General features: G+C 39.2%; 1 protein-coding gene across 2 annotated transcripts in view; it reads left to right on the forward strand.

Moving 5' to 3' along the window:
- CUBN (cubilin) overlaps window positions 1-24468 on the forward strand; it is a 151870-nt gene that overhangs the window by 72351 nt on the left and 55051 nt on the right. For both annotated transcript variants that reach the window (XM_069006729.1, XM_069006728.1), the window contains exons 31-44: window positions 1538-1719; window positions 6911-7067; window positions 8774-8890; window positions 11155-11268; window positions 12849-12977; window positions 13255-13387; window positions 16368-16573; window positions 17436-17617; window positions 19218-19407; window positions 20056-20253; window positions 20586-20732; window positions 21585-21775; window positions 22065-22248; window positions 23545-23719. In XM_069006729.1, the coding sequence (XP_068862830.1) occupies window positions 1538-1719; window positions 6911-7067; window positions 8774-8890; window positions 11155-11268; window positions 12849-12977; window positions 13255-13387; window positions 16368-16573; window positions 17436-17617; window positions 19218-19407; window positions 20056-20253; window positions 20586-20732; window positions 21585-21775; window positions 22065-22248; window positions 23545-23719 (2305 nt within the window). The remainder of the gene's footprint in view (window positions 1-1537; window positions 1720-6910; window positions 7068-8773; window positions 8891-11154; window positions 11269-12848; window positions 12978-13254; window positions 13388-16367; window positions 16574-17435; window positions 17618-19217; window positions 19408-20055; window positions 20254-20585; window positions 20733-21584; window positions 21776-22064; window positions 22249-23544; window positions 23720-24468) is intronic.

Consider the following 24468-nt stretch of genomic DNA (forward strand, 5'->3'; position numbering starts at 1 on the left):
GTAGTCAACCAGCGCAGGACTGAAAGCTGAAAAAGAATTTGGGTGATACTGAATTTGGTAACACTAAGAGATGCTGAAAAATACACAAAGTTTAAAATTGTCTAATTAGCTGAAACCTAGGCCTATTTATGTATTTTGTTTGAGTTTCTTCTCTACATAATTAATCAAGACATTCCTGAAATCAGCAAAGGACTTCTGCATGCTACCAGTTCTTTCCACCCACTTGCCCATACAGAGTACTTTATTCAATGAATGATGCTTTTGGTTTTAAAAGGTTAAGGTGAAAAATATCTGAGAACATGGCTTAACTTGAAGAACTCAGTGGACTCCAAAAATATTTGGAGTGATTAGTAAATACTTGAATTCTAAAAGGTTCGTCCACCCCCAATATGATTAGTTGTTCATAGCCTTACTGGTAATCAATAAAAGAAGAGATATGCTTAAAAGACTCAACCATATCTCTACATGGGAGTTCTTATAAAAAAGGGCAATTATTGGAAAATAATTGCAATGAAAAATGACAAAAGGCAAATTTTAATTCTTGCAGTTTTGCTTGATTAAGCACACTGATTCATTAATTTGTCAAGGTTTATACTTCTCCTCTCTCACAAGTTTTATGAGAAAGGCACAAGATCTTTTCTTAATAAAAGAAGTCTACAATAGTCCTTTGAACAAATCCCCTTCTGAGATCTGGCAGCTTATTTTTTCTACTTAGGCCCCCTGAGGCTTTCTCATTCCTTTACAATATCTTGCCTGTTGTACTCCAACCCCCCTCTAGCCTCTAAAATACCCACTCACCAGAATGCAATAACAGTACAGTTTTTTATCCTTCCAGCAGGCTGCCTCCATCTACAGCAATCCCAATGTCTTTCTTTCTCTCTCCTCCATCCCTTTTAAAGATATAAAAGTCCGTTTGTTCATGTTAGTCCTGTTGAAAGCCCTGGTACTTCCCACACGGAATCTATAATTCCAGGCTATTTAGATATTCATGAGCACCAGATCTGTTCTGATCAGAAGTATCTGAGGGTGGAGTCCTCAGGAAACCCTCAACTTCATGGGTAGAGAAGTAGAAATGTGAGGTTTGCAATTGCTGCACTGCTCATGAGCAATGAGCTCTCAGTAAAGAAGTAATTTTCTCACCCTGTGCTCAGCTAGGCCTAGTTATTGCTTTCTCAGTATGTCAGGTGTGTGGCATTCATATGAACAGTGTTTTGGATTGCTTTTACAGTATCTAGGATAGAGGAGTACCAGAACTAAAGCTTCAGCCTTTACAACATCTACTACCAGCTCGGGGCTACATTACTCAGAGCAGTGCTGTTGCATATTCAACTATAATGACAATGTTAAACTTTCCTGATAGGAATTTCCATTGATTTTTGTTGCAGCCAGGACACTTGAACAGTTGTAGCGCTCATCTTACAAAATCTTAATGTAGGAAACATAAAGAAGGAAGTGTTCTTAGTTTAAAAGTAGAGGTAGATTCTCACTAAGCATAAAGAGAAGAGCTTGTGATTTAAACTAATTGTGTCTTTTTCAGGCTGTGGTGGTATTTTCCAAGCTACAAGTGGGGAAATCCATTCTCCAAACTATCCTCAACCTTATAATAACAACACAGATTGTTCCTGGGTCATCCAAGTGGACCACAGCCACAGAGTCCTATTGAATTTCACGGATTTTGACATTGAAAATCACCATTCATGTAACTATGACAATGTTGAAGTAAGTAACAAAAGAAATTTCAAAAGTTTCCTTAATTAGTCTGGTGAAATGCTTGCAAAATAACCTCATACATAGATGACTGTTATGATGACACCCTCTCCCATTTATAGTGCAGTTTACCGCAGCTTGTTCCAAGCCATAGGAGGAACTGGTGACGTATATCGCAGATTGCCCACACTCTGCTACAAACTCAGGAGAGAGGGAGTCTACATCCAGAGGGAATTGTTGCTGGCTGATTTTTTTAATGTATATACTGTGTATTCAGGTGCTACTCAGCTGTCTGTTTAATTGCTTCATTAGACCCACTGCTCTCTTTAAAGCTTCACATTGCTGGTGGTTTGTGAACTTTTGTTGATGTCACAGAAATTCAAATTGCTGCTCAATCAGTGCACAACAACGAAAAACTCTCCAAGTCTCCACTTGGCCTTTTGGGAGCAGGGACATGAAATCCTGACCCTGGATGTCAGATTGCACTTCACTGAGTACAAAGGCATATGTGATCAGTTCTAGTCAGTTAAAGCACAGTGGCTGTAGCCCAGAATCCAGTTTTCCTCTCCTTGATAAACTGTCATTCACAAAGAATTCAATTTGGCAGGAACTGAGACTCTTTTGAAAACAGCATCAGTTTTAACAACATTGCCTCGTAAAGCTTATTTGTACTGAACTAGAAAAAAAGGAAATGTGCCCCCATTTTGCTGAGCAGAACTGAAGATTTCATTTGGCCACAAAGCGTCTTTGTACAGTGACTGTTCCTTTTTTTTTTCTGGTTCTGAAGCATAAAGAAATATGGTTATGTCTTTTTATTTAAATTACTAACTACATCAGGAGACCATTGAAAAGGAACTTTCAAATCATCTGTGCTATGACAAAGGAATAGGAAGTCAAAGTGCCTGACAGAAATGCAGGCTATCTGAGATGGTAGTACCTGTATTAACGCAAATGAACCATTCACAAATTAAGGGCTAAATTCTGAAAAAGCCTGATATACAAGTTTCTCTTCTAGACCTGATGCCAAGGGACGTTTGTACGTATCTAAACACTTTGTGGAGTACTTGGTTCCATGAGCTCCTTGCAGCTACATCCAGAAGTCTCCCATTACCTTGGGAGACTTTTCAGTGGCTGGATAGGACATTGGGTTGTGAATCATTGAAAAAAAACATTCCCTCAGTGGGCAGAGGAGATGGCTGTGCCAGAGCTCTTTCCCTGAATGGAGTCTGCAGACCATGTGCAGTGACACCCCTTGTCCTCCAAAGGTACAGGAGCATCTGTTTGCTTCTGCTTTTTGGTTTTTTGGGGGTCATGAAGAAGATTTCCCATCAGCCCCAGCTGTGCAAAAGTAACTGGAGATTCAAATTTGATGCAGACATCAATCACTGCCCACCAAGTGCGGTGTGGTTTGAAAATTGATGAGTCAGAATGCTGGTTTTAAGCCAAGAGATAATGAAGGGGTCTGAGGCTTTGCTGTATGAGGTAGAGTTTTTCAGTGCTCATATAGGGGAACCAGCAGAACAAGAAAGGAGTAAATGGGGTTTCTTTCACTCTTGGTATGCCAATAATAGGAGAATCACTTGTTACCAACACCTAGATGTGATTTGTGTTCACCTCGTTCCAAGACTTGCTTTATGCCTCACACAGAGGAGAACAGAGTGAGGGAACAGAGAGTAGCTGGAAAATACAAGTAGATGTCTGACTGTGACTGGTTTAGGAATTGCATTCCAAAAGTTGTGTAAATGGAAAATACAGGCAGCTAAGGAAGCAGGTGGGTTGTTTTTCTCTCCCTAATACAGGAACAACTACCATGTATGAGTAGCTGTGTAGCAGTGGTTCCACCCTTTTCTGTTTCTTGAATTTTTACTTATCTTCATGGATTTTATTTGCTCTGTGAGTTCTCTTGCGGCTTCCCTCCACCCCTGAGTGTACCAATGGTCTTCTCCTTCATCCTCCCCCTTCTGGATCCACTCATTTTTTCCTGCATTATGACTCAATTTTTTTTTTTTTTTCAAATATTTCTGCCATAAATTCCTTTCTATGTGGAACACATGAAAATGTATTTTTTTCCTCTAAGGTTTTCCATTGCACATGTGTTATGTGAGCAAAGTGGGAGCAGGGGAAATACCTGTGTCTGCTGCTTCTTGGCTATGCTGCAACTCCATAAAGCCCAATGCATTTTTCAGTTCTGCTCAGTGATTTTAGATGTCAGTCAGAGCACAGATCTAGGTTCAGCCAAATGTATTCTGAGCCTGTGATGGTAAATCATGGGATAACTGCCCTGAGCTCCCTCTAGAGCCAATGGAGGGAGTGCACAGAGAGCACATTTGTCATTCGTTTAGCTTTCTAAATTTAGTTGAGTCCTCTGTTTCTGCGCCTCAGTTTTGTTTCTTATTTGTTCTCAGAACAGATGAGCATCTCTTCATCTGCTAAATGAGGGTGTATAGCCTTTCTCTACTCTCAAGTCTAACTCAGTTATATTATGTAGAAAGCTTAAGGTCTTTGAGAAGAGTTTTTGTTGTCAGTGTCACCATCCTTGAGTAAATTTTTAATTCCTCTCTGTGTACCAGCCTCTGTGTACTTCTACCTGGAGAGTGTGTCTCACAACAAATTTGTTTATTTGAAGGAAAATGGAGGGAAAGAAATTGTGAATGCACCAATTGCTGTCTTTTTGGACCGTGTTTAACCACTAATATATCTGATGCTATGCCAGGAGCTCAGGTCAGCAAGAGTTCCAAATATTTGGACTCTAGAGGAGGACATGACTCAGAAGGCAGTGCTTGTAGCAAAAGATCCTGAAAAGGGGAGGGAGAAATAGTTTGATCTGTCCAGTGAGTTTGATTAAGTAAATGTTATTTTTCTTTCCTGTTGCAGTATAACAAGTAGTACACAAGAATGTAGAAATGTAAGCTTCTATGAGATAGAGGGGAGGTACAACTTAATTTATTCTAGGTGCTGGCAAAGAGGATCTTTCAAGAGAGAACAGTTACAAATATGTGGAGTTTTTTTGGCTCAGAAGACAAAATTTGACATCTTTTTTTCATGTGTTTGTGCAAAATTCAGGACACGTTTGAAGAAGAAGGCAATGAGTCAGTTATGTTCACTGTGGAAAGGGAATTGCTGCTATGCACAATGCAACTGAAAACTTGGCTTTTAAGTAAGCAGATGCATCAGTTTTCCTTACTCATGTAGCCACAAAAATGCATTTCTCAGATGTTTTTAAAATAGCTTCAAGAAACTGCAGAGATACAACTCTTTCCTGAACCAGTGTGTGAATATTGTGGTTTCTGATCTAACTTCAAGCCTGAAATCCTCCTAGTTTTATCCTCAGCTGGGCAGAGGCACACAGATCAATCAAACCCAGCATTTTACCAGGAGCAGTCAGGTCTTCTCTCTGTGCTCTGCTGATGAAATGCTTCTTCTCAATTCTAGCATTCAGATGAAATCCTCTCACTACTGTCTAGGGAAAGACACTGCCTTAATTCCTAAGGGTTATTTTAATTCCCCCACATTCCATCGTTTGTGGTTTTTAACTCCAGGCAGTCTGATTTATATACAGAATATATGTGCAGAGGAAGAATAAACACTGCATGCTGTGTATTAGAGGTTTGATTGTGGCAGGCTTCCAAGAGAGAAGAAAAGGTTGAATGGATGGATGGTTTTGGGTGTCTTTACCAGGTACTAATTTTAACAGGCGTTGCGGACTTAATGCTCCATCACAAGATCCCACACAGCTAGCTAGTATTCACAGAATCACAGGCAAATGTTTAATTCATGAGTATGGCATTGACTATGTAGGGTATGTCAGGGGATTAAGCAGGAGTTTTGTCCCTTGTTTCTTAGCTCTGAGGTTTATTTGAGACAGGTCATCTTTCTCTCAGCTGCTGTTTTCACTAGTGTGCTCAAAAGCCTTTGAATACTGGAGGCAGAAACACTGCATTGTGTTACATGGTCTAGTTAAAAATTTCTAAATTCATTGGTGCAGCCTTACACAGACTCACTAGAATGTGAGTCATTTTGAAGTAAAAGAAGACAATCTCAATAAAAAGTACATGTCTTCTAATCTGATGGCATTTATATAGCTTTTAGCATCCTGGCTCCATCTTTGAGTACTCCTATCCACATTTTAATCCATATTTTTCTCCAGCCGAGTCATAAATTGTATTAAATGATGTGCCTATGGCCGGGCAGGATGTTAATGCTGAAACAGGAACTGAATTCAGCTGCTGTTGCTGCCCAGTAGCCCAAAGGCTCTTCCTCTGTGGGTCATGCAGCCATGCTGGGAGCTCCAGCACTCCTTGCTTCTGAAACCAGGCACTTCTGGGATTGTTCCATGGCTCCAAACACAGCAGCAACAAATCACTTCTGCTGGAGTGCTGAGAATAATTAATGGGAGACTGAGGCTGTGGCCATTCTTCTCTCTCTGTGCTTTCTCTTGTCAAAATTTTGAAGTTGCTTAAGTTGGTTCTAACTTCTCTGTCCCTCTTTTCCTGATTGTGAAACAGGAAGGAAGCAAAATTATCAGTTGTAGGGGGGAAAAAAGAGAAGGAAGGCATTTCTGGTAAAATTAAAAGTGAATTTTTTTAACCTATCTTTACTTTCTTCCTCTTTTTTTTTTTTTTTTTTTTTTTAATCTTTACCCGCTGCTTAAATAGCACTTCATGTCTTTGTGTGTAATTCAGCACTCTAAAACCGTTATAAAACATAGATATAGGACTCTGATCTTTGATGCCAGGTCCATGTATCTAAAAACCATAATCCTAGTGACCTTTTATCCAGAGTCATAGCTCTCACTGGTGCACCAGTTGCATATTAGGGCTAGTTTAGAAATTTTACTGAAGCAAGATGTAGGGTCTAACTGAATGAAAGCTACACAGGAACTCATGTTAGCCCTTAAGAGAAAACAACAAATGTATGAGAATATCTGGATTTTTAAAGGAGAGTTGCTTTAATACCCAATACACATGAAAGAAGATGTTTGCTTGAGGCATTTCTGTTACAAGGGTCACAGTAGCTTCAACCTGAAACACACACATTTTTTGGAAATTGCTACTTAAGATAAGCAATGCACAGTTTGTTTGCACTGCCCATAGCAGGATTATATCAGGATCAAAATATATGAAACATAAGAGATGGAATGAAATAAAGTCTTCTCAATACTCCCATTGAAGAAAACCCACTTCGTTTGATCTTTTCATAACAGGTATTTGATGGTCCTAACAATGAAGCACCACTTCTTAGAAGACTCTGTGGAACACAGCATCCCCTTCCTATCACATCCTCCAAGAAGCTGATGTACATCCGACTGCACTCCGATACAACCATCCAGCACAGGGGCTTCAGCGCTCACTTCACTGAGGGTAATTTCATCATTTACATTAATGCATATTTATCTAATCACCACTTTGTATCAGACACAGTCTTTTAGCACAGCTGATAATGGAAAGTATCATTTCTACACATGAAGCACATGGAGTGTGTATCTTTACCAGGAATGAATTTTCCAAATTCTAGATTAAAGAATTTAAAGCCTAAGGATCAACTTAGATTCTTCAATTGGGAAAAAAGATTTCATACTTTTTATAGCAAGGCATCTAGCACACATCAACTGCCTCTTATTCTTCCTCCCTAGAGGGTTAGCTGTCCATAACCGTCCTGAGAAAAATGTGCAACTGGCAGTTTCCACAGACCTAGTGACAAAATAACATTTTATATGTCCATCCATGCGCATGAATCTGAAAAGCTATAAAAGAATTCTGTGTGATGCTGTTGATGAAATCCATGGATTCAGGCCTGCACACCCTGCCAAACATCAACTATCCAATTTGTGGCAGACTAATTGGTATTTTACACGGTTTCCTTTTTAATGAAAAATGACACCAACTGGGCAGAATTTTCATGAAATTACATACTATTTGATAACTGGTGATTTGCTTTCACTTTTTCTCAATAATTTCGGCAACAGTTTTTCCCCAGGATGCAGACATCTAATTTTTGCAGAGAAAATCAGTTTCTTTTATTTTCCTCTCAGGATTCTTTTCACCATAAATTATTGCTTTTCCCAAAAATATTTTGTTTTTTGAAAATATTGTGAAAAATTATAAAGAAAAGGAGGATTTTGTATCAACAAAAATCTCAGTTAGTTACTGAGATACTAGTTAGATAGCTAATTAGGCATTTCTGGCTAGCAGCTGTGAGAGCCTAATCTGTTCAGTTTTCTCAGAACACATTTACTGGATTTAGTACTGCTCAAACCATGTCTGATGAGTGAGTGCTCCCTGCCTAGGATTTTAGCAACTCAGCTTCCCTCTTCCTGAGAGAACTCAGTTAAGTCCCATCTTTTGTTTGGTATTTTAGGCAGCACAGCACAATAAATGAATCTCAGTCTTTGGTACTCAGCTCCTCACCCGGCAGTTCAAAGCAGGTGTGTGTTAAACTCTGACCTGGGCAGTTTATGAGCAGCCACTGAGCTTAGAGATGAGGCATGGCAGCACTCAGCACTGTCAGCCAAAGTTCTGCAGTCAGTCAAGCTCTAGTATAGTGCAACACCTCACACAATTGCAGTTTTGCTGACACAGCTCACAAGACGGTCCCACCAATGCAATGTGGTGCCATCCCTGGGTGCTGGAAGGTTGTGGACAGTAATTTATGATTTTTTTCTTCCTAGCTGCCAGCCTAGACAAATGACCAGAGAAATAGGTGTATTGCACTGCCCTGGAACCAAGTTTAACACTTTGAGAGAGTTTAACACTTTGACCCCAAGATTTCTCTTCTGGGCTATGAGGAGATGAAAACTATCAGGTCTAAAGTCACTCTGGCTTCTCACAGATGGTCAGCCAGGTGCAGCATGGCTTGTGGATCCAGGTCAAGAAAGTGCACCCAGCGCTGGGAGCTAATCCCTAAGTCTCTTCTTCTGATTAAATACTATGGAGAATTTTATCCTCATTTCATGCTGATGTTCCATGTTACACTTTATGCATTCATTTTCACTACAGAAGCTAAGCAAGGTGATTTGTAGATATAAATATTTATATATGTATCTATATCTTTGTGTTTCATTCTAAAGCATGTGGAAGTTTCATAGAGTCAGATTCAGTTGGGGCAGCAATTTCCTCTCCTCTGTATCCTGCCAAATACCCAAACAATCAGAACTGCAGCTGGATTATTCAGGCTCAGGAACCATGTAAGTAAAAACATCTTTTATAGTTAGCTGGGATGACTAACATCCTCATCTTTTTTTCTGCAATAACAATGCAAAATTCCCCCTTTATTTCTTTAGGAAGTTCTGCATCCTGGTAGTTGATGAGTGTGGTTCTCCCAGTCTGTCACAAGTCAGATTTCACTGCAAAAGATTTAGTGCATAGCGAGGAAAACAACTGGCAACTCTGTCATCTTACTCAATTTACTGTGACCCAAGTGTTACAATTATAAGTGAGGTGTTGAATACTATGTGATGTTGGATTCATTTGTGAGAAAATCTAAGGGTTTACATATAATTAAAGCACTTGTATTTAGCTGAACTTATTTTGGTCTGGCGTTTTCAAACTAGAGTTGTGTTACATGAAATCTATGCTAGTAACATTAAAAAAATAGATTGAATAATGAGAAAAGATACACAGAATCTTTGATTTCAAATACAAAGAAAAATACATAAATAAGGTAGTGTTATATGCATAGATACACTCTCAGCTATTCATAATTTTGCACAGATTTATGATTGATCATAAACCACCAAATATTTTCCATCAGATACTGGTACTACCTTTAATACCCTCTATTACCTTTACATTGTATAAGATTCCTAAAAAAATTTGTGTGTGTTAAATCCTATAATAGTGTTCTGGTATCCTAATTTTAAATAGGAACTATTCTACTTCAGCTGTACATCTTATATTTAGCTGTTGTTGTTAAAATCATAGAATGTCTCAATCATATTTATAAATTTATTTTGCTAGATTATAAAACAAATATCAATTTGCCAAGAAAACACCAAAACACAAATCAGGAGCTAAGTAATAGTTTTTTTTATCATAGTTACTTATACAAATAGGATGTCCATGAAAAGGACATCATCAAAGCTCTTCCTCACCTGTACAACGTTTATTTTTAAAGATAAACTTTCCCTGGATTCATATTGATAACTCGTATATGACTGCTGTCTCCTCAATTACAAGAGTATGAGAGACCATAAAAGTGCTGTAGAAGAAGTGACCTCCTCCACTTGCCAGCAGGACCATCCCATGCCTCGTGTTACAGCTCCACGTGGCTTCATTACGCCGTTGCACAGCATTACATACATAAATAGCGTACATACATTGCATTGCATATCCGACAGATTTAGCCAATGGCAGGCCACAGCAGAGCTCCTGCTCTGCTTTTACTGGAAGGGCCAACAAGTCTCCTGCTCTGGCCACCCACTGTGTTTTTCCCTTTTTGCTGTGTATCCTGAGGACCTGCATTGATAGCTGTAATTGATTGACCAGACAGGACACAAAGGAGCGCGGAACACGCGTATGCAGCTGAACGCCAGTCAGCGGCACCCTGCTGAACGCAGCGCCGGCTCCACGTCTGTCATTTCAGCTTATGCGAGCCAATTAAGTGGGGCCCAGTGAGAAGCAAAATATTTGTGTCAAATTCAGCTTGGTCAGTGTGGGAGAAAACTTAATTGTCATCTAAATCATGAGACTCTTTCTGACCTGCTCAAACTGCATGGGAGTCCTAAGGCCAGTAGTAACTACTGTCCCAGACTGGTGTCAAGGACAGCTTCTCTTCTGCCAGCTGTGACTTCACTTTTGTTTATATCAGAGAAGCAAGAGTAGTAGGAAAGTCAAAAATACCCTGAACCAGAAATCCTCTTTTTCATGATATAGCCTGCAGTCCAAGAGTGTGGAAAATCCAATTCTGTACAAGTATAGCTGAGGGTAGTTAATGATCCTTTGACCAGCCCAATTGATGAATATGGAACGTTGCAATATGATGAAAGAAGTGGCTCTTTCTAAGCCTGGAGCAGGGCAGCAGCAGTTCATATTTGTCCAGATCTATGGTATAGATCGCAAAGGGACAGCAGGTCATGGGTGTGTAGAAATAACTTTTGTTTCTGAATGTCTGTAGATTTTCCATGTTGTATTTGCTAATGTTTTCAGTATATAGTAAGTTGTCCAGATACAAGGAAACTTAGATCCATGTGTATGTGTTAAATCCTGTCCTTCCAATGTTAATTGTACTAGAAAGTACTGAAAGGTGAAGACATTTACCAGGACCTTTGCAGTAGAGGTTAATGCACTTCCATCAAATTCATTCAACATATAATGAAAAAAACTACTTTGGATGTTATGCTTTATGGGGACTGATTGACTTCAGGGAAAAAAAGAACATCTGTTTACATGTAATTATTTCTCTGTGAAATTACAAACTTCTTTCTCAATTTTTACTCTTTGCCGTTGCCAGTCAACCACGTCACACTTTCATTCACGGACTTTGATGTTGAAAATGATAGACAAAACTGTGCAACGGATTTTGTGGAGATTTTGGATGGTAATAACTACGAGGCTCCTCTTCAAGGTATTGTACCTTTCCCTTTCAATATATATAAAACTACACCCAAGGTAAGCAGGAGAAGGTTATCTGTGCATGGCCTCCTGCTTAATGGATTTTCTTTGAAAACAGAATCTCCTTGGCCTCTCTGGCCAGAGGAAACTGAGAATGGAGAATAAGTCTTCAGTGTGAATGGCAGAGTCGTCCCAGGCTCTGATTAGGCTCCTACTAACCTGCAGTTTGGTGTTCACTCCAGCTGCCTTTTCCTTCCTCCTCAGCTGAACAATATTGGGAACCAAGCAATTCAATTTAAACTGAATTCCCAGTTAACTATACAAAAACATATAACTCACAAGCACAGCAAATAACTGCAGTCCATGCTAAACACTAGTAAGGAAGCTGCAGATTTCTGGGAGCAGAGAATGGTTTTTCCTCAAGCTATGGAAAGCAGAATTTTTTCTACTCTTTCCTGAGTTTTTATAGCTTTCTTCTGACATCTCTGGACAGAACCATCTTCTTCAAGTGCCAGGAGCAGCCTGAAGCAGCAAAATTCAGAGCCCTGAACACAGGGTGGTCCCAACTCTCCTCATATCCCCAGGGTTGCCTCTAATTCCTTTCTGGAAAATTCAGAATATCTGTGTCTTATTACGTTCTCTCTTACTCTACTTTTGTACGTGCTTCTTTGTGGAGAGTGGGGCTGCAGTCAATTTAAATGGTTTGTAGCTAAGAGCAGAATTCATTTTTTGGTCTCCTATCCTTGGCTTTCACTTGACTAAAGGACTTTTCGGTACTTAAAGGGGGCATGTAAAAAGATGGGGAAAATATTTTAGAAGGACCTATCGAGATTGTCATGGTTTTAAGCTAAAAGAAGGTAGATTTAAACTAGATATAAGGTAAAAAATTTTTAGAATGAGGGTGGTGAATCACTGAAACAAGTTGTCCACAGAATTGGTAGATGTCCTGGAAACATTCAAGGTCAGGCTGGATGAGGTTCTGAGCAACCAGATCTAGTTAAAGATCTCCCTGCTCATTGCAGGGGGGTTGGACTAGATGACCTTTAAAGGTTCCTTCCAACCCAAAGTATTCCATGATTCTATGACACTAGCTGCTATCTTTCTTATTACTGTCAGATGCCTTTTTGCTAGATCGTGATTCCTATTTCTAATCCCTGTATTACAATCTATTGCAGGAGAACTGGTCTGTTATTTTTCACTTGGTTTTTTTCATCAGAAACAAATTGAGTGAAATGGAAACTGCTGTCAGATATAGTTGATAGATTTTTGGGGGGTTTATTTCCAATTAGGCAGTAATTTCTCTTTTTTTTTCTCATTTTCGTTGAGGGAACTCAATGACAGAATAACCAGTGCTGAGGGTGTCTGGAGAGCAGGAGGTCCTTTTTCTCTTAAAAAAAAATTGCCACAAGAGTTGAGTTTTGTGCAAATGACATGGAATATTTCATTTTTATGTAGATTGAATTGACAACTGCAATTGTAAACAACAAATGCTACTCCTGCTTGTTGTCAGGCATTAACTCCAAATGTTAAATTAGCAGTTGTAATTACATGCTGAACACTTTTTTTTTCCCTCTCTGGCTTGTTCTCTTTCAGGCCGTTACTGTGGCACTACTATGCCATATCCTATCACTTCTTTTGGTAATGCCTTGGTGGTGAACTTCATCTCCAACAACAACATTACTGCCAGGGGCTTCCATGCCACCTATGCTGCATCGTCATCATGTAAGTCCATACAACAGATCCTACTTCCTTATGCCTCTGACTTTTAAGAAAAAGAACAAATCCTTTACCTCTTTTTCTCTCTGCCATTCAATTTTTTAACCTTCCCTGTTGCCCTTCCTCTTTTTGGCCAAGGTCTCAGCATGTATATCAACAAGCAAAGAACAAAGAGACAAGGAAAAATGCTTTCTTGATTAGCAAATGCTCTGGCTCTGTCAAGCTTTTTTTTGGTTTTTTATGCCACCCTTTCCAAGCCTCTACTGTCTCTTTCTTGTTGCAGCCTGTGGGGGTACTTTCCACATGGACAGAGGAGCTTTCAACAGCCCTGGCTATCCCGAGCCATATCCTCTCAACAGCGAGTGTGTCTGGACAATCATCAGCTCCCCTGGCAACCGACTCCAGCTGTCCTTCATGTAAATGCATTGCCAGGGGTTATTATTCAGCCTTTAACAGACCTGAAGGAAGGATGTTCTGTGTTTATTAGGAAATGTAATTACCGAATGATAAAGCTGAAACGTATTTTTAGAGAACTTGGAAAGAGAACACAGCAGGGGTTAGTGGCAGCTTGCAATCAGTGTTTCCCTGTCTTAGTCATCGCATATATTAAGGCATATATGGCATTATATAAATAGGTGGTTTATTATTTGAGCAGCATGGGATGCTGAAGAAGCCAGTTCTCACTCATAAACAAGAAGAGGAAATTTAACATCACTCTGCCTTTTCTTTACAAAGGAAATTCCTTACATTTACAATGTAAAGATTCATTTTAGTGTTTATTATATAGCTGATTAATATAAAGGGCCTAGATATTCCACACATTGTAGAGTTATACCTCCAGAGGGATCTTGACACAACTGAGAGGTGGGCTGATGCAAACCTCATGAAATTCAATGAAGTCAAGTGCCAGATCCTATACCTGGGTAGGGGCAATCCCAGATACATCCACAGGCCGGGCAGAGAAGGAATTTAGAGCAGCCCTATAGAGAAAGACTTGGGGGTGATGGTTGATGAAAAAACTCAACAACAGCCCGAAATGTGCACTCACAGCCCAGAAAGCCAAAGGAATCCTGGGCTGCATCCAAAGGAGTGTGGCTGCATCCAAAGGAGTGTGGCAGGTCGGGGGGGGATTCTGCCCCTCTACTACGCTCTCATAAGACCCCACATGGAATATGCATATGGTTGTGTTGCCCACAGTGTAAGAAAGACATGGAAGCCACAAAGTTGAAAAGGGAACTGGAGCACCTCTCTACTGCAGACAGGCAGAGAAGGTTTGGGCTGTTCAGGCTAGAGAAGAGAAGGCTGTGTGGAGACCTCATGGCAACCTTCCAGTATCTGAAGGGAGCATACAGGAAAGATGGAGAGGGACCCTTCATGAGCAACTGTAGTGACAGAGCAAGGGGCAATAGCTTCAAACTGAAAAAAGACAGGTTTAGATTAGATGTTAGAAAGAAATTCTTTACTGTAACAGTAAAGAATGGGGCACTGGAACAGGTTGCCCAGAGAAGTTGTGGATGCCCCAAACCTGGCAGTGTTCATGGCCAGACTGGATGGGGCCCTGGGAAATCTGGTCTAGTGGAAGGTGTCCCTGTCCATAGCAAGGGGTTTGGAACTACTTGAACTTTAAGGTCCCTTCCAATTCAAAACATTCTATGATTCTATTCTGGGTTTCTAAAATTGATATTAAACTCTTCAAAATTTCTCTAAAAGTTAAAGCAGAGGATCTACAACAGGAATTAGGAAAATATGTGATGAATTTTGTTTTCCCTTCAGCAAACTAACTTTCCTTTGAACACTTCTGACAGGAAAGTCATGTGGAGAATAATGTGGAGTCCTTTACCAGGGCTTTTAGGTCATTCTTTACCCATGAGGTAGATTTCTGAGCCTCTCCATTTCCGGGCATCAAACAGTGGCTGCTGCCAAGAAGGAGAGCACTGACCTTTAGCAAAGCTTACCAAGAATGAGCAGGAAAAGAAAACTAACTCTGAAACCTGCATTTGCAGTTAATCAGAACAAAAGGAAAATTTTTCTGGTAACACATTGACTGCATAAAGCACAACTTGTTAGGCATGTAGTGATTCACTAATGCAATGAAAAGGACATTGTATTCTTCCTCTACTCACTGAAGCAGAGAAAAAGTACTACAGCCTAAAAACATTTTCCAAAAGGTTTTCCAAAAGCCTGAAAACATTTTTCCAATGCTACAAAATAAACAATAACTTTTCAGAAACAAACCAAAATTCTAGTTTTCCACAGAAACTTTCTGCGGAACATACAATTCACTTACATAAAGTGACACTGAGTAGATGTTAATTCTTTTTCTTCAGTTACACATAGCTTAAAGGCAAGCTGAAAATACTGGAAAGCATGGAGTAATTGCATTAGAAAGCATTATTTGTTTTATTTCATTTCATATTTGGGTGTTATAAAATTTTGTTGCCACAAGTAATTCATTTTCTTCAGCTCAGTCTGAACTGAAATGTCTGTCTTGTAATGTGAGGGTTAGCTTTAATTTGTTCTGAAATATATCCAGATGAGTGGTTGGGACCATTTCACAGCATGGTACGCTGAACACATATGGCTAAAGTCAAACCTGAAATGGAGAAGTTGTTACCAGAAAATCAGAAAGCACAAATATTTAAGGCACTGGTTATTAGAGGCACTCTCTGGAATCTTTGCTATATATTCATAGTCTGCTTCTAAAAGCCATCTTGGTTTGCATTAAAGCATTTCACTTGGAAATACAAATCATGATTTTTAGAACATATTTAGCATCAGCTTGGTGCAATAAGTAAAAATTTATCATTTGATTACTATATCTCATTCCTTTTCTACAGTAAAAGGTAGTTTAGAAGAGTAGATAATAATCCTTGTTATTATTTTGCACACCCAGATGTGTGACACTCTGAGAGGCCAGAGAAACTGTAATATTTTATAATTCTGGAGAAACTGCTAAGGGATTTCTGAGCTCTGAGGTGTTAACTACAACTAAATCAGCAAATGTTTTCTCACCACAGAGTGTGCTGAAATAATACACATATGAAGGGGCTAAAATATTCTCTGCACCCAACAGTCACTGGATTTACATCAAAAATCTGGATTGTATCTCAGGACTGTGTTTCATGGTTGTTCTTGGAGAACCAAGAAATTTTACAAGGATTTGAGAACTCTTTAAAATGGGTAACTCTGCACACTGAAGCTCTGTTATAAAATAAGGGGCTGGAAAGAGGGACCCCTGTATTAGTGGCCTTGGCAGGTGATGAGGGTTTTGTTGCTGCCTTTTTCTTAACTCTTACAGCATACCAGTTACAGTGGGATTCATGGCCTGGCAGGCCACACTCTGGAGTATGTGCCAGTCATATGCATGCTAATGCTCTTCTACTGCTATTGAAACAGAGCATTTCAGGTGGAGAATAGTAGTGGCTGCACCAAAGATTACCTGGAGATTCGTGAAGGGAATGATACAGGCACGCTGGCAGGACGATTCTGTGGGAACTCCTTGCCTTTAAATTATACGTCAACTATTGGACATATCCTGTGGGTCAAATTTGTCTCGGACAGTTCAGGCATGGATGTTGGCTTCAGGGCCACCTTCTCTCACTGTAAGTAGATGTAATTTGATTGAAAACTATCTTTCTTCCATAGTACTTCCGAAATGATTCTAAAATGTGATTGTTTGGCCCTGTAAAGTCTATTGGAAAATATTTGCTGATGTCAAAAAAGCTGTAAATTCGCTTTAAAATTATTTTGTAAAATATCTGTAGAAATGTAAAGGGATGCTCTAAAACATGCCAGAACAGAATTCATGTGCATGTAGGTATACTGAGTAATTTTGTAAATGTATCATATTTATTAGGCAATTGACAAATTAAGAAAAAAAGTATTTCTTTCACAGCTTTCCATTTTGCTTTTTGAGTATGACAGTGTCCATCTTCTGGTTTGGATCTAGATGCCATCAACCAGGGAGCAGAACTAGAAAAAGGGAAATTCTGCTGCACAGACTTCAGAAGCTAAATGTCCACAGCCATTCTGATTATGCAAGCTAAACTTCTAATAATTTTCCTTATTTTGAGATTTTAACTACTCATTTTCAAACAGAATTATCAATAGTTCAGACCTCAATGAATTCAGAACATGCGAAGGCATTTAAAAAAAATAATTCTTTAATGCTTTTGGGTAGAAATGAACGCGAAGTAGTCAGAGTCAGGGAGGAGTTTATATGTGTTGTCTTCCCACCTCTCCTACACATAGACCCATGTGGTTCAAATGGGTAATTTCCTTCTGAAAAGGGAACACTGCAGCCCTCAAAACAAGAACATCATTAGATGTGCATCTTAGGACTGCCTGAGACATGTCTTACAGCCTTACAGCACTGTCTAGTCCAAAGTAAACTAAGTCAGATGGGTCCCAGTGTTTCTTTTACTCTTTGTGAATTAGAGGCATTAGTTGTCTCTTGTTTTTCAGTGTATGGAAATGACATTGTGGGAGACAGAGGACAAATAGCTTCACCACAGTGGCCCAGAAGTTACCCTCCCAATTCCAACTACCAGTGGCGGATAAGTGTTAATGCTTCACAAGTTATCCATGTCCATATCCTGCAGATGGATATTGAAAATCATCACAGGTGCCAGTATGACAATCTAAAGGTGATTTCATTCTGAGAAGTTATTTTATTTCAATCAACTTCAGTAAAATGGATGAATAGAGAAACCTACAGGAGGAATCGGGAGCATTTATGAGTATTTGGTGTGGCTTATTGCTTTTGCTATGCTATCTTTTCAATAATTATAAATTTTAGGAAGAGTTACATACTCTTTGGTTCCCTAACAGGTATTTCCAATCTGTAAGTTTGAAATTTACAAAAAATAAGTCTGCAATGGTACAATCCTGAATATTAATATTCAAGAATTTCAGGTTAGATACCAGACTGAAATTTGCTCTGTGCTGGTTCAGTTAAGGACAACAGTGATAATAACATCTCAGTGCTTCTAAAAATAAAGTTATTTTAAAATCCTACAAGGTATGATTTACTTGCATCTTCTTTGTTCTCTGCATCAGTAATTTTGCTGGTGGCAGTAGAAAGGTGCCTCTTTCTTCCAGTTTGATTGTTTTTCTGTACTCCCCTGTATTACAGTCTAGCCAGGTTAAATATAGAATAATGGAATAGTTTGGAGTTGGAAAGGGGCCTTTTACAGGTCACCTAATCCAACGCCCTGCAATAAGCAGGGACTTCTTCAATACAGCACTCACGGTGCTAAGCAAAATGGAACAATAGAGGACACAATTTTTTTCTGAACTTAGCTAACATAACCACTTAAATAAGGTAAATCTCTTATTGCTTTATTTTGGTCTTTTTTTTAAAGCAGTTAATCAATTATCCTTTTTTAATATTTGAGAAAGTTCATACTAGTTCTATATTTTCAGTTCATTATTCATTTAATGATATTCAAATGTAATATTAGTTCAAAAGGGAAATAAAACTTTGTCTTTCATCTCATGTCATACATTACCAACATTTTTTTCTCCTAACTCAGCCTGCCTTTCTTTGTCCCTTTGAAAGCAAAATAAGTTTCTTAAACCAGCTAGACATTTAGTGAGTGTAAATCAGCCTGACCTTTAACCTGACTCAAGGATCAGATCATTAATGTAATGTTAATGTTTATTTAATATTTCCTAGCTTTCTCTACTGGACATTTTTACTGGGTGGTAGATGAAAAGAACAAAATAGTCTTGAAAGGTGACAAAGGAGAAACATCTTGTAACCACCCAAGATTTTGGCTTATAAATACATACAATGAAAAAAATATTTCTGAATAAGTATGTGATAGAACTCAAAATATATATGTTCCTCAGTGGGGGAAAAAAAGAGAAAGGAAAAGAAGAAAAGTAATTCCTTTTATTTTCACTGCATGTCATGGGGTTTTTTTTCCCATCAAGGATCAGAATTGTACCTGTGGACTTTTTTTAATGTGGGATACCATTCTATGTCCCCAAAGAGCAGCCCTGTGATAGAGAATGAGCTGAATTTGATGGCTTCCATTCAAATCCCTGTTCTGTGAAAGTTTCACATTTAACAGAATATAATTTGTTCCTTTTTTATAAGAAAGGTTTCTTGCTAACTTAGGTTTGCTGAAAGATCTCTCACTCATTTAAAGAGGACAATTTTCTCCTTGGAAATTTGCTGAGTAGTATGGGGCAGATGAAAATCTAGCTCTGTGAGGAACAGCACTATTCTTCTCTCTGCAGGTGTATGATGGGCCCACTGTTCATTCTCGTCTTATTGAAACATATTGTGGTGCAGACCTTGCTTCTTTTGCATCCTCTGGCAGTTCGATGACAATCCAGTTCCAGTCAGATTCGTCTGTGACTGGAAAAGGCTTTCTTTTGGAGTGGTATGCAGTGGATGCTTCTGCTGTTACACAGCCCATTGCTAGAGGTGGGTTTTCAGTGGGTTGCACAGTTACAAGTGATACAGCCAGTGATACACTCAACTTTACTTAAAGAAGTCCAAACCAACTTCCCCACTAGAGAAAGCTCTAGCTATTAATGAGAGAAAGCTTTCGGTGACACTTTAATGAAGCATTTTACTAGCTTTTTAGAACAATTTCTAGGGACTCTCAGATATACTAATTTACAGTGTTCTAAAAATAATCATGTTGGTAGAGGATCATTTTTCTTTACACAGGTATTTCATGAAATCTAAATACTGATATGCCTTCATGGAAAATTATCCCTCTTGAAAAACCATTCTAAATCATTGGCCATTGTGATATGAAACAGCACAACAACTTATGTTAAACTGTGGTAGATGCTCTTAGGTCCTTTGCTAGATATTCCTCATGGTAAAACAGGTCACATCATTGCTGCAACAAGCAGCACAGGAACATCCTCACAGATGAGGACTTTCAAGTTTTATACTTCCAATCCGACCTGAAGTTGAAGAATTCCTGCATTACTGTAACTATACACATCATCACTGTGTCCTCATTGTGTGTAATTGTAGGACTGTCATCTTACATTACATGAGGGGAGTGTTCTGTTTAAAAGAGGATGCTTTCTATTTTTGTCTTCTTGTCCATGACAGGTGCATGTGGAGGGGCTGTAACAACTGAAGAAACACCTTCATTCCTCTTCTCACCGGGCTGGCCAATGAATTACAGAAATCTTGAGGACTGTATGTGGCTTATCAGAGCTCCTGGATCCACTGTGGAATTCAATATCCTGGGACTAGACATAGAATCTCACAACTCATGCAACTATGACAAACTTATTATCAAAGATGGTGAGAAGTCAATCTTGCCCTGTGCTGACAGGATGCAGTAGAGACCCAAGGTCCAAATACCTCAAATTCTCATCTCCACTGAGCTTAAGCAATCTAGATAGCAATGAGAACATGCCCTGAAGCAGTACTCTTCCTCTATTCTGAGACATTCTGCTAGTTAACATAAAATTAGCAAAGTCTAGCAAAATCTTTGGTGATCTATAAAAATATTTCTAAATCTGTAAGGGCTTAAAGGTCTTGAAAAGCACCTTCCTGTAAGTGTGAGCCACAGCAACAAACAGGCAGATGTGGACTGATTTAGATTTAACAGTAACATGTTCTTTTTATCTCAGGAGACAATAGTCTTTCCCCAGTACTGGCTACTCTGTGTGGACGAGAACCTCCTGGGCCAATAAGATCAACTGGAGATGCAATGTTCATCCACTTCATGTCAGATGCAAGTGTCACTGGAGCTGGTTTTAATGCCTCTTATCACAAAAGTAAGACTTGTTTCTCTTCTCCCCCAGATAAATGTCTGCCTTGCTGCTAACAATGGGGTAAAAGACTCTGGTATTGTTAACAGCTGTCTACAATCTAATTAATCACACATCTAATTATTCACCTCTCATGAATATGTGTTAATAAATGTCTGACTCTACATAGGTAAAATTTGCTCTTTTCCCAGCAATAAAATGCACAAAGCGTGATTCAACCAAACCAGTCACTTCTCAGAAGGAAGAAAAGCATGTGCCTAAGTTTATAACAGCTCAGCTGAAGGGTGAAAGAATGCTCAAGTAAGAGAGGGAAATAAATGACTCAAAGCAGGAAGAGACAAATGCAGAAAGCTGTATAAATTCTAGCAGGAATGTCAGCAATTTCCAGCAACAGTCCTCCCACACCCACTCAGGAATGATAAGAGATCCCTGAATGGGCTGAGGCACCAAGAAGGTGTTAGGGAAACCGTGACAGTCAGGGAAAGTTTTTCTGACTGGCAGCTGGAGTAGATGACATGTTTTGGTCCATGGCTAGAAGCAATGTCCTCAGACAGGGTAATGATAAGCTCCTGCCGTGGGACGTCCTTGACATTGCTACCTGCTTATTCATCTGCTAAGCCTGACAACAGTCTCACTGTCAGGAATTTCTGTGGGTGTCATCTTGTAATCCATAAGCTTGTGTTTTGGGAGATCATTCATCATGTGCACTGCTATATGCCCCTCAGCTCTTCATAAACTCATTTCAACACTTATTTTTACCCATCACATCTTTCAGGAACAGGGTTTTTCTCAAAATGAATGGGTGAATATTTGATGTTTGTATTTCTCTTTGCTTCAACTTTTACCTTTTTTTTTCAGGTTGTGGAGGCTATTTGCACACAAGCAGGGGTGTGATAACATCCCCCAACTACCCTCAAAACTATTCTCCTAATCTGAATTGTTCCTGGCATGTAGTGGTAACTACTGGATTTATCATTGCTGTTCATTTTGAACAGCCTTTCCAGGTTAAGAGTGAGGATACTTCCTGCATCCTTGGAGATTATGTAGAGGTGAGGTTATTGGCTGGGTCACCAAATCCTCAAAGCTGTTAAAGCTTCTGAACCTTACAGATTTCAGGGTCAGTAAAGCAGCTCAGGATGTCACGGGGTGCAAACGCCAAAGAGAAATACCAAAGATGGTATTTATTTCTATCTCTCTCTCTCTCTCTTTTATTAATGTGCATTAATTAATCACTAGTTTAATAATTTCCCCTGTGGCTGGAAGCATTAAGATGATGTGTGCTCAAAATTTACATTCCAGGGCTGTTTGCTTGAGTAACATTAGCAATTTCTGTTTTAGCTGAAGAATGGGTTAGATAATGCTGCCCCACCTTTAGTGTCTGGAAGAGGTAATGGACGGTTTTGTGGAACCAGCCCTATCTCTACCATGTACACCACAGACAATCAGCTGTTTGTCCACTTCACTTCTGACAGCAGGAATGAGGGTCAAGGATTCAAACTGAAATATGAGGCTAAGAGTCTAGGTAAGTCTAGGTAACAAATTCTGCCACTTATACACATGTAACTTGGAGTTTGTCCTCTTATTTTTGTTCTAAGGTCCAATTCTGGTAAAATCAGATGTCTGCAAAAATGTCGTATAGTGCATGACTTCTGATCTGACATTCAGATTTTTCCTTTTTAAAGAGTGTCAGTCACAGAACCTGAAGATATTAAAGATGGATTTAAAACAAAAAAAAAGGGGGAGACCCTTTAGTAGGGAGGTAGCATCTACAGTTAGGAAGAGATGTCAAAAGTTCATACAGGAAAGGAAAAAACTCCCGGAAACAAGAATATTATTTTGAACAATTACTACCCAGCGCAAGTGCTAAATTAAGTTAGGAATTTTTCAGGGTAGTGTGTCTAGAAAGGTGGCAACATTTCTCACAGGTTTTCCTCCCAACTGAGAAAATAACGTTGATTGCCAAAGCTAACTTTTTTTGAAAGAATGAACAAAATGGAGACCCAGGTCCCAGGAGTATATCACGAACTTGGCATTTGCAGTTATCCCACTGTGCTTGTAACACACACCACTTGGCATACCCGGACACCTGTTAAACAGTGTATCTAAACACCTAAGGCAACCTGTCAATCAGCTCAAATCTTTAAGTGCTTGATTTCTGCCTATTTTCCTTGCTGCCCCAAAGAATTAGCATTACATTAGAGGATTCATGAGGGGAATAGGTGAAGCCGTACAATAGCATTTCTACTACTTCAATTTATGGAATTGTGTTAAACCAGTATTGCTAGAATATGGAGGGGGTTTGGGACAGAAAGGTTCTGGTCAAAATAAAGATATTTTTGTCAGGTAAAAGACCTGAACAAATCCTCATGTTTCCTCTGACTGGCATTCCTCACACATTCATTATTATCTCAAACAGACATTTCAGTTCTTGGAAAGTAGATGTTGGGAACGATTCACAGAAATATTGATGGGTCTGACTTGTGGACTTCCTAGCTTTTGGGAATTGGGACAGGAACAAGGCAAGAAATAAGTTTTGTGCTTGTTTTAGAAGCAATCCAAGGAAGAAATAATACAGTTTAATTCAGGGCCCTGAACATATGGAAATGAGGAGGGCTAGGTAAGCAGGAGCACAGGAATATAGGATTCTACTGTATTAAAATGTTTTCCCACAGTAAGCAATAACATTCGTGGGGTTTTTTAATGTAACTGTATGATATCAAAAGGAAACTGTGTTGGAATATAGTGATAAGTCATACTTTTGATGCCTCACCCATTTCCTTTTCATATTGTTTTTTATTGGTGATCTTTTCTTTCCCAGCCTGTGGAGGGAACATTTATATCAATGATTTCAACCCCAGTGGATATACATCTTCCCCCAACTACCCGAGCAATTACCCTCCGCATGCTGACTGTGTCTGGACCATAACTGCTCCCAATGGACATGCAGTAGAGCTGCAATTTGAAGATCAGTTTGACATTGAACCTTCACCAAAGTATACATCCAGTTTTGCCTGTGTTTCTTCAGAGACTCCATTCTGATTTTTCTTTACCTGTTACTTTCTCTATCTCCTCCCAGAGAACAAACACTTCCATAATTAAAATTAAATGGGGTTAAGAAATTTTTGAGAGATCACTGAAGCTATCAGGTCACTGGTTTACATTCCTAGCACTTTGCAATGCATAACAGAAATCAGTATGACAGAAAAAGTGGAAGCATCCATGGTAGAAAGGTGCTTTCTGTAAAATCTGTGCCCTATAGTCCTTTCATATTCAGGTTTTCAGTCATTTGGACTCTCGGGTGCTTTTAAAGCCAATAGATTGCCACCATGACACTTTGCCTCCTTCCTCCATTGCCCGGCTGCTGGTTTGCTGTGGGTGTACACATTTTGCACTCCCTGCCTGAAGCATAAAACAAGGCTATTTTCCAGCTGATGTAACTTCATTGATTAGATGAAGTTCACTGTAAGGCAAAGGTGAGCCTGTGAAACCACATCCAGAAAAAATAGTGAAGGATGGAGAATCCCAAAGGTGTCCTTTCTGGCTTCAAGGACACTACACCATTCTGAAGACAAAGCTTATAGTTAAGATATTTTGGGTCTTTGTATACCCACCTAATTAGACCCCAGAACTGAATTTCTATTCCCTTAATCTGTCCTCTTGTTGTCCCTTATTTCAATACTCATCAGTGAGACTTAGTAGGGAATATCTGCTGAATCTGAATCCTGCCAAAAAAATGTATTAA

This window comes from Aphelocoma coerulescens, chromosome 2 (assembly GCF_041296385.1).
Source record: "Aphelocoma coerulescens isolate FSJ_1873_10779 chromosome 2, UR_Acoe_1.0, whole genome shotgun sequence".
NCBI lineage: Eukaryota > Metazoa > Chordata > Aves > Passeriformes > Corvidae > Aphelocoma > Aphelocoma coerulescens.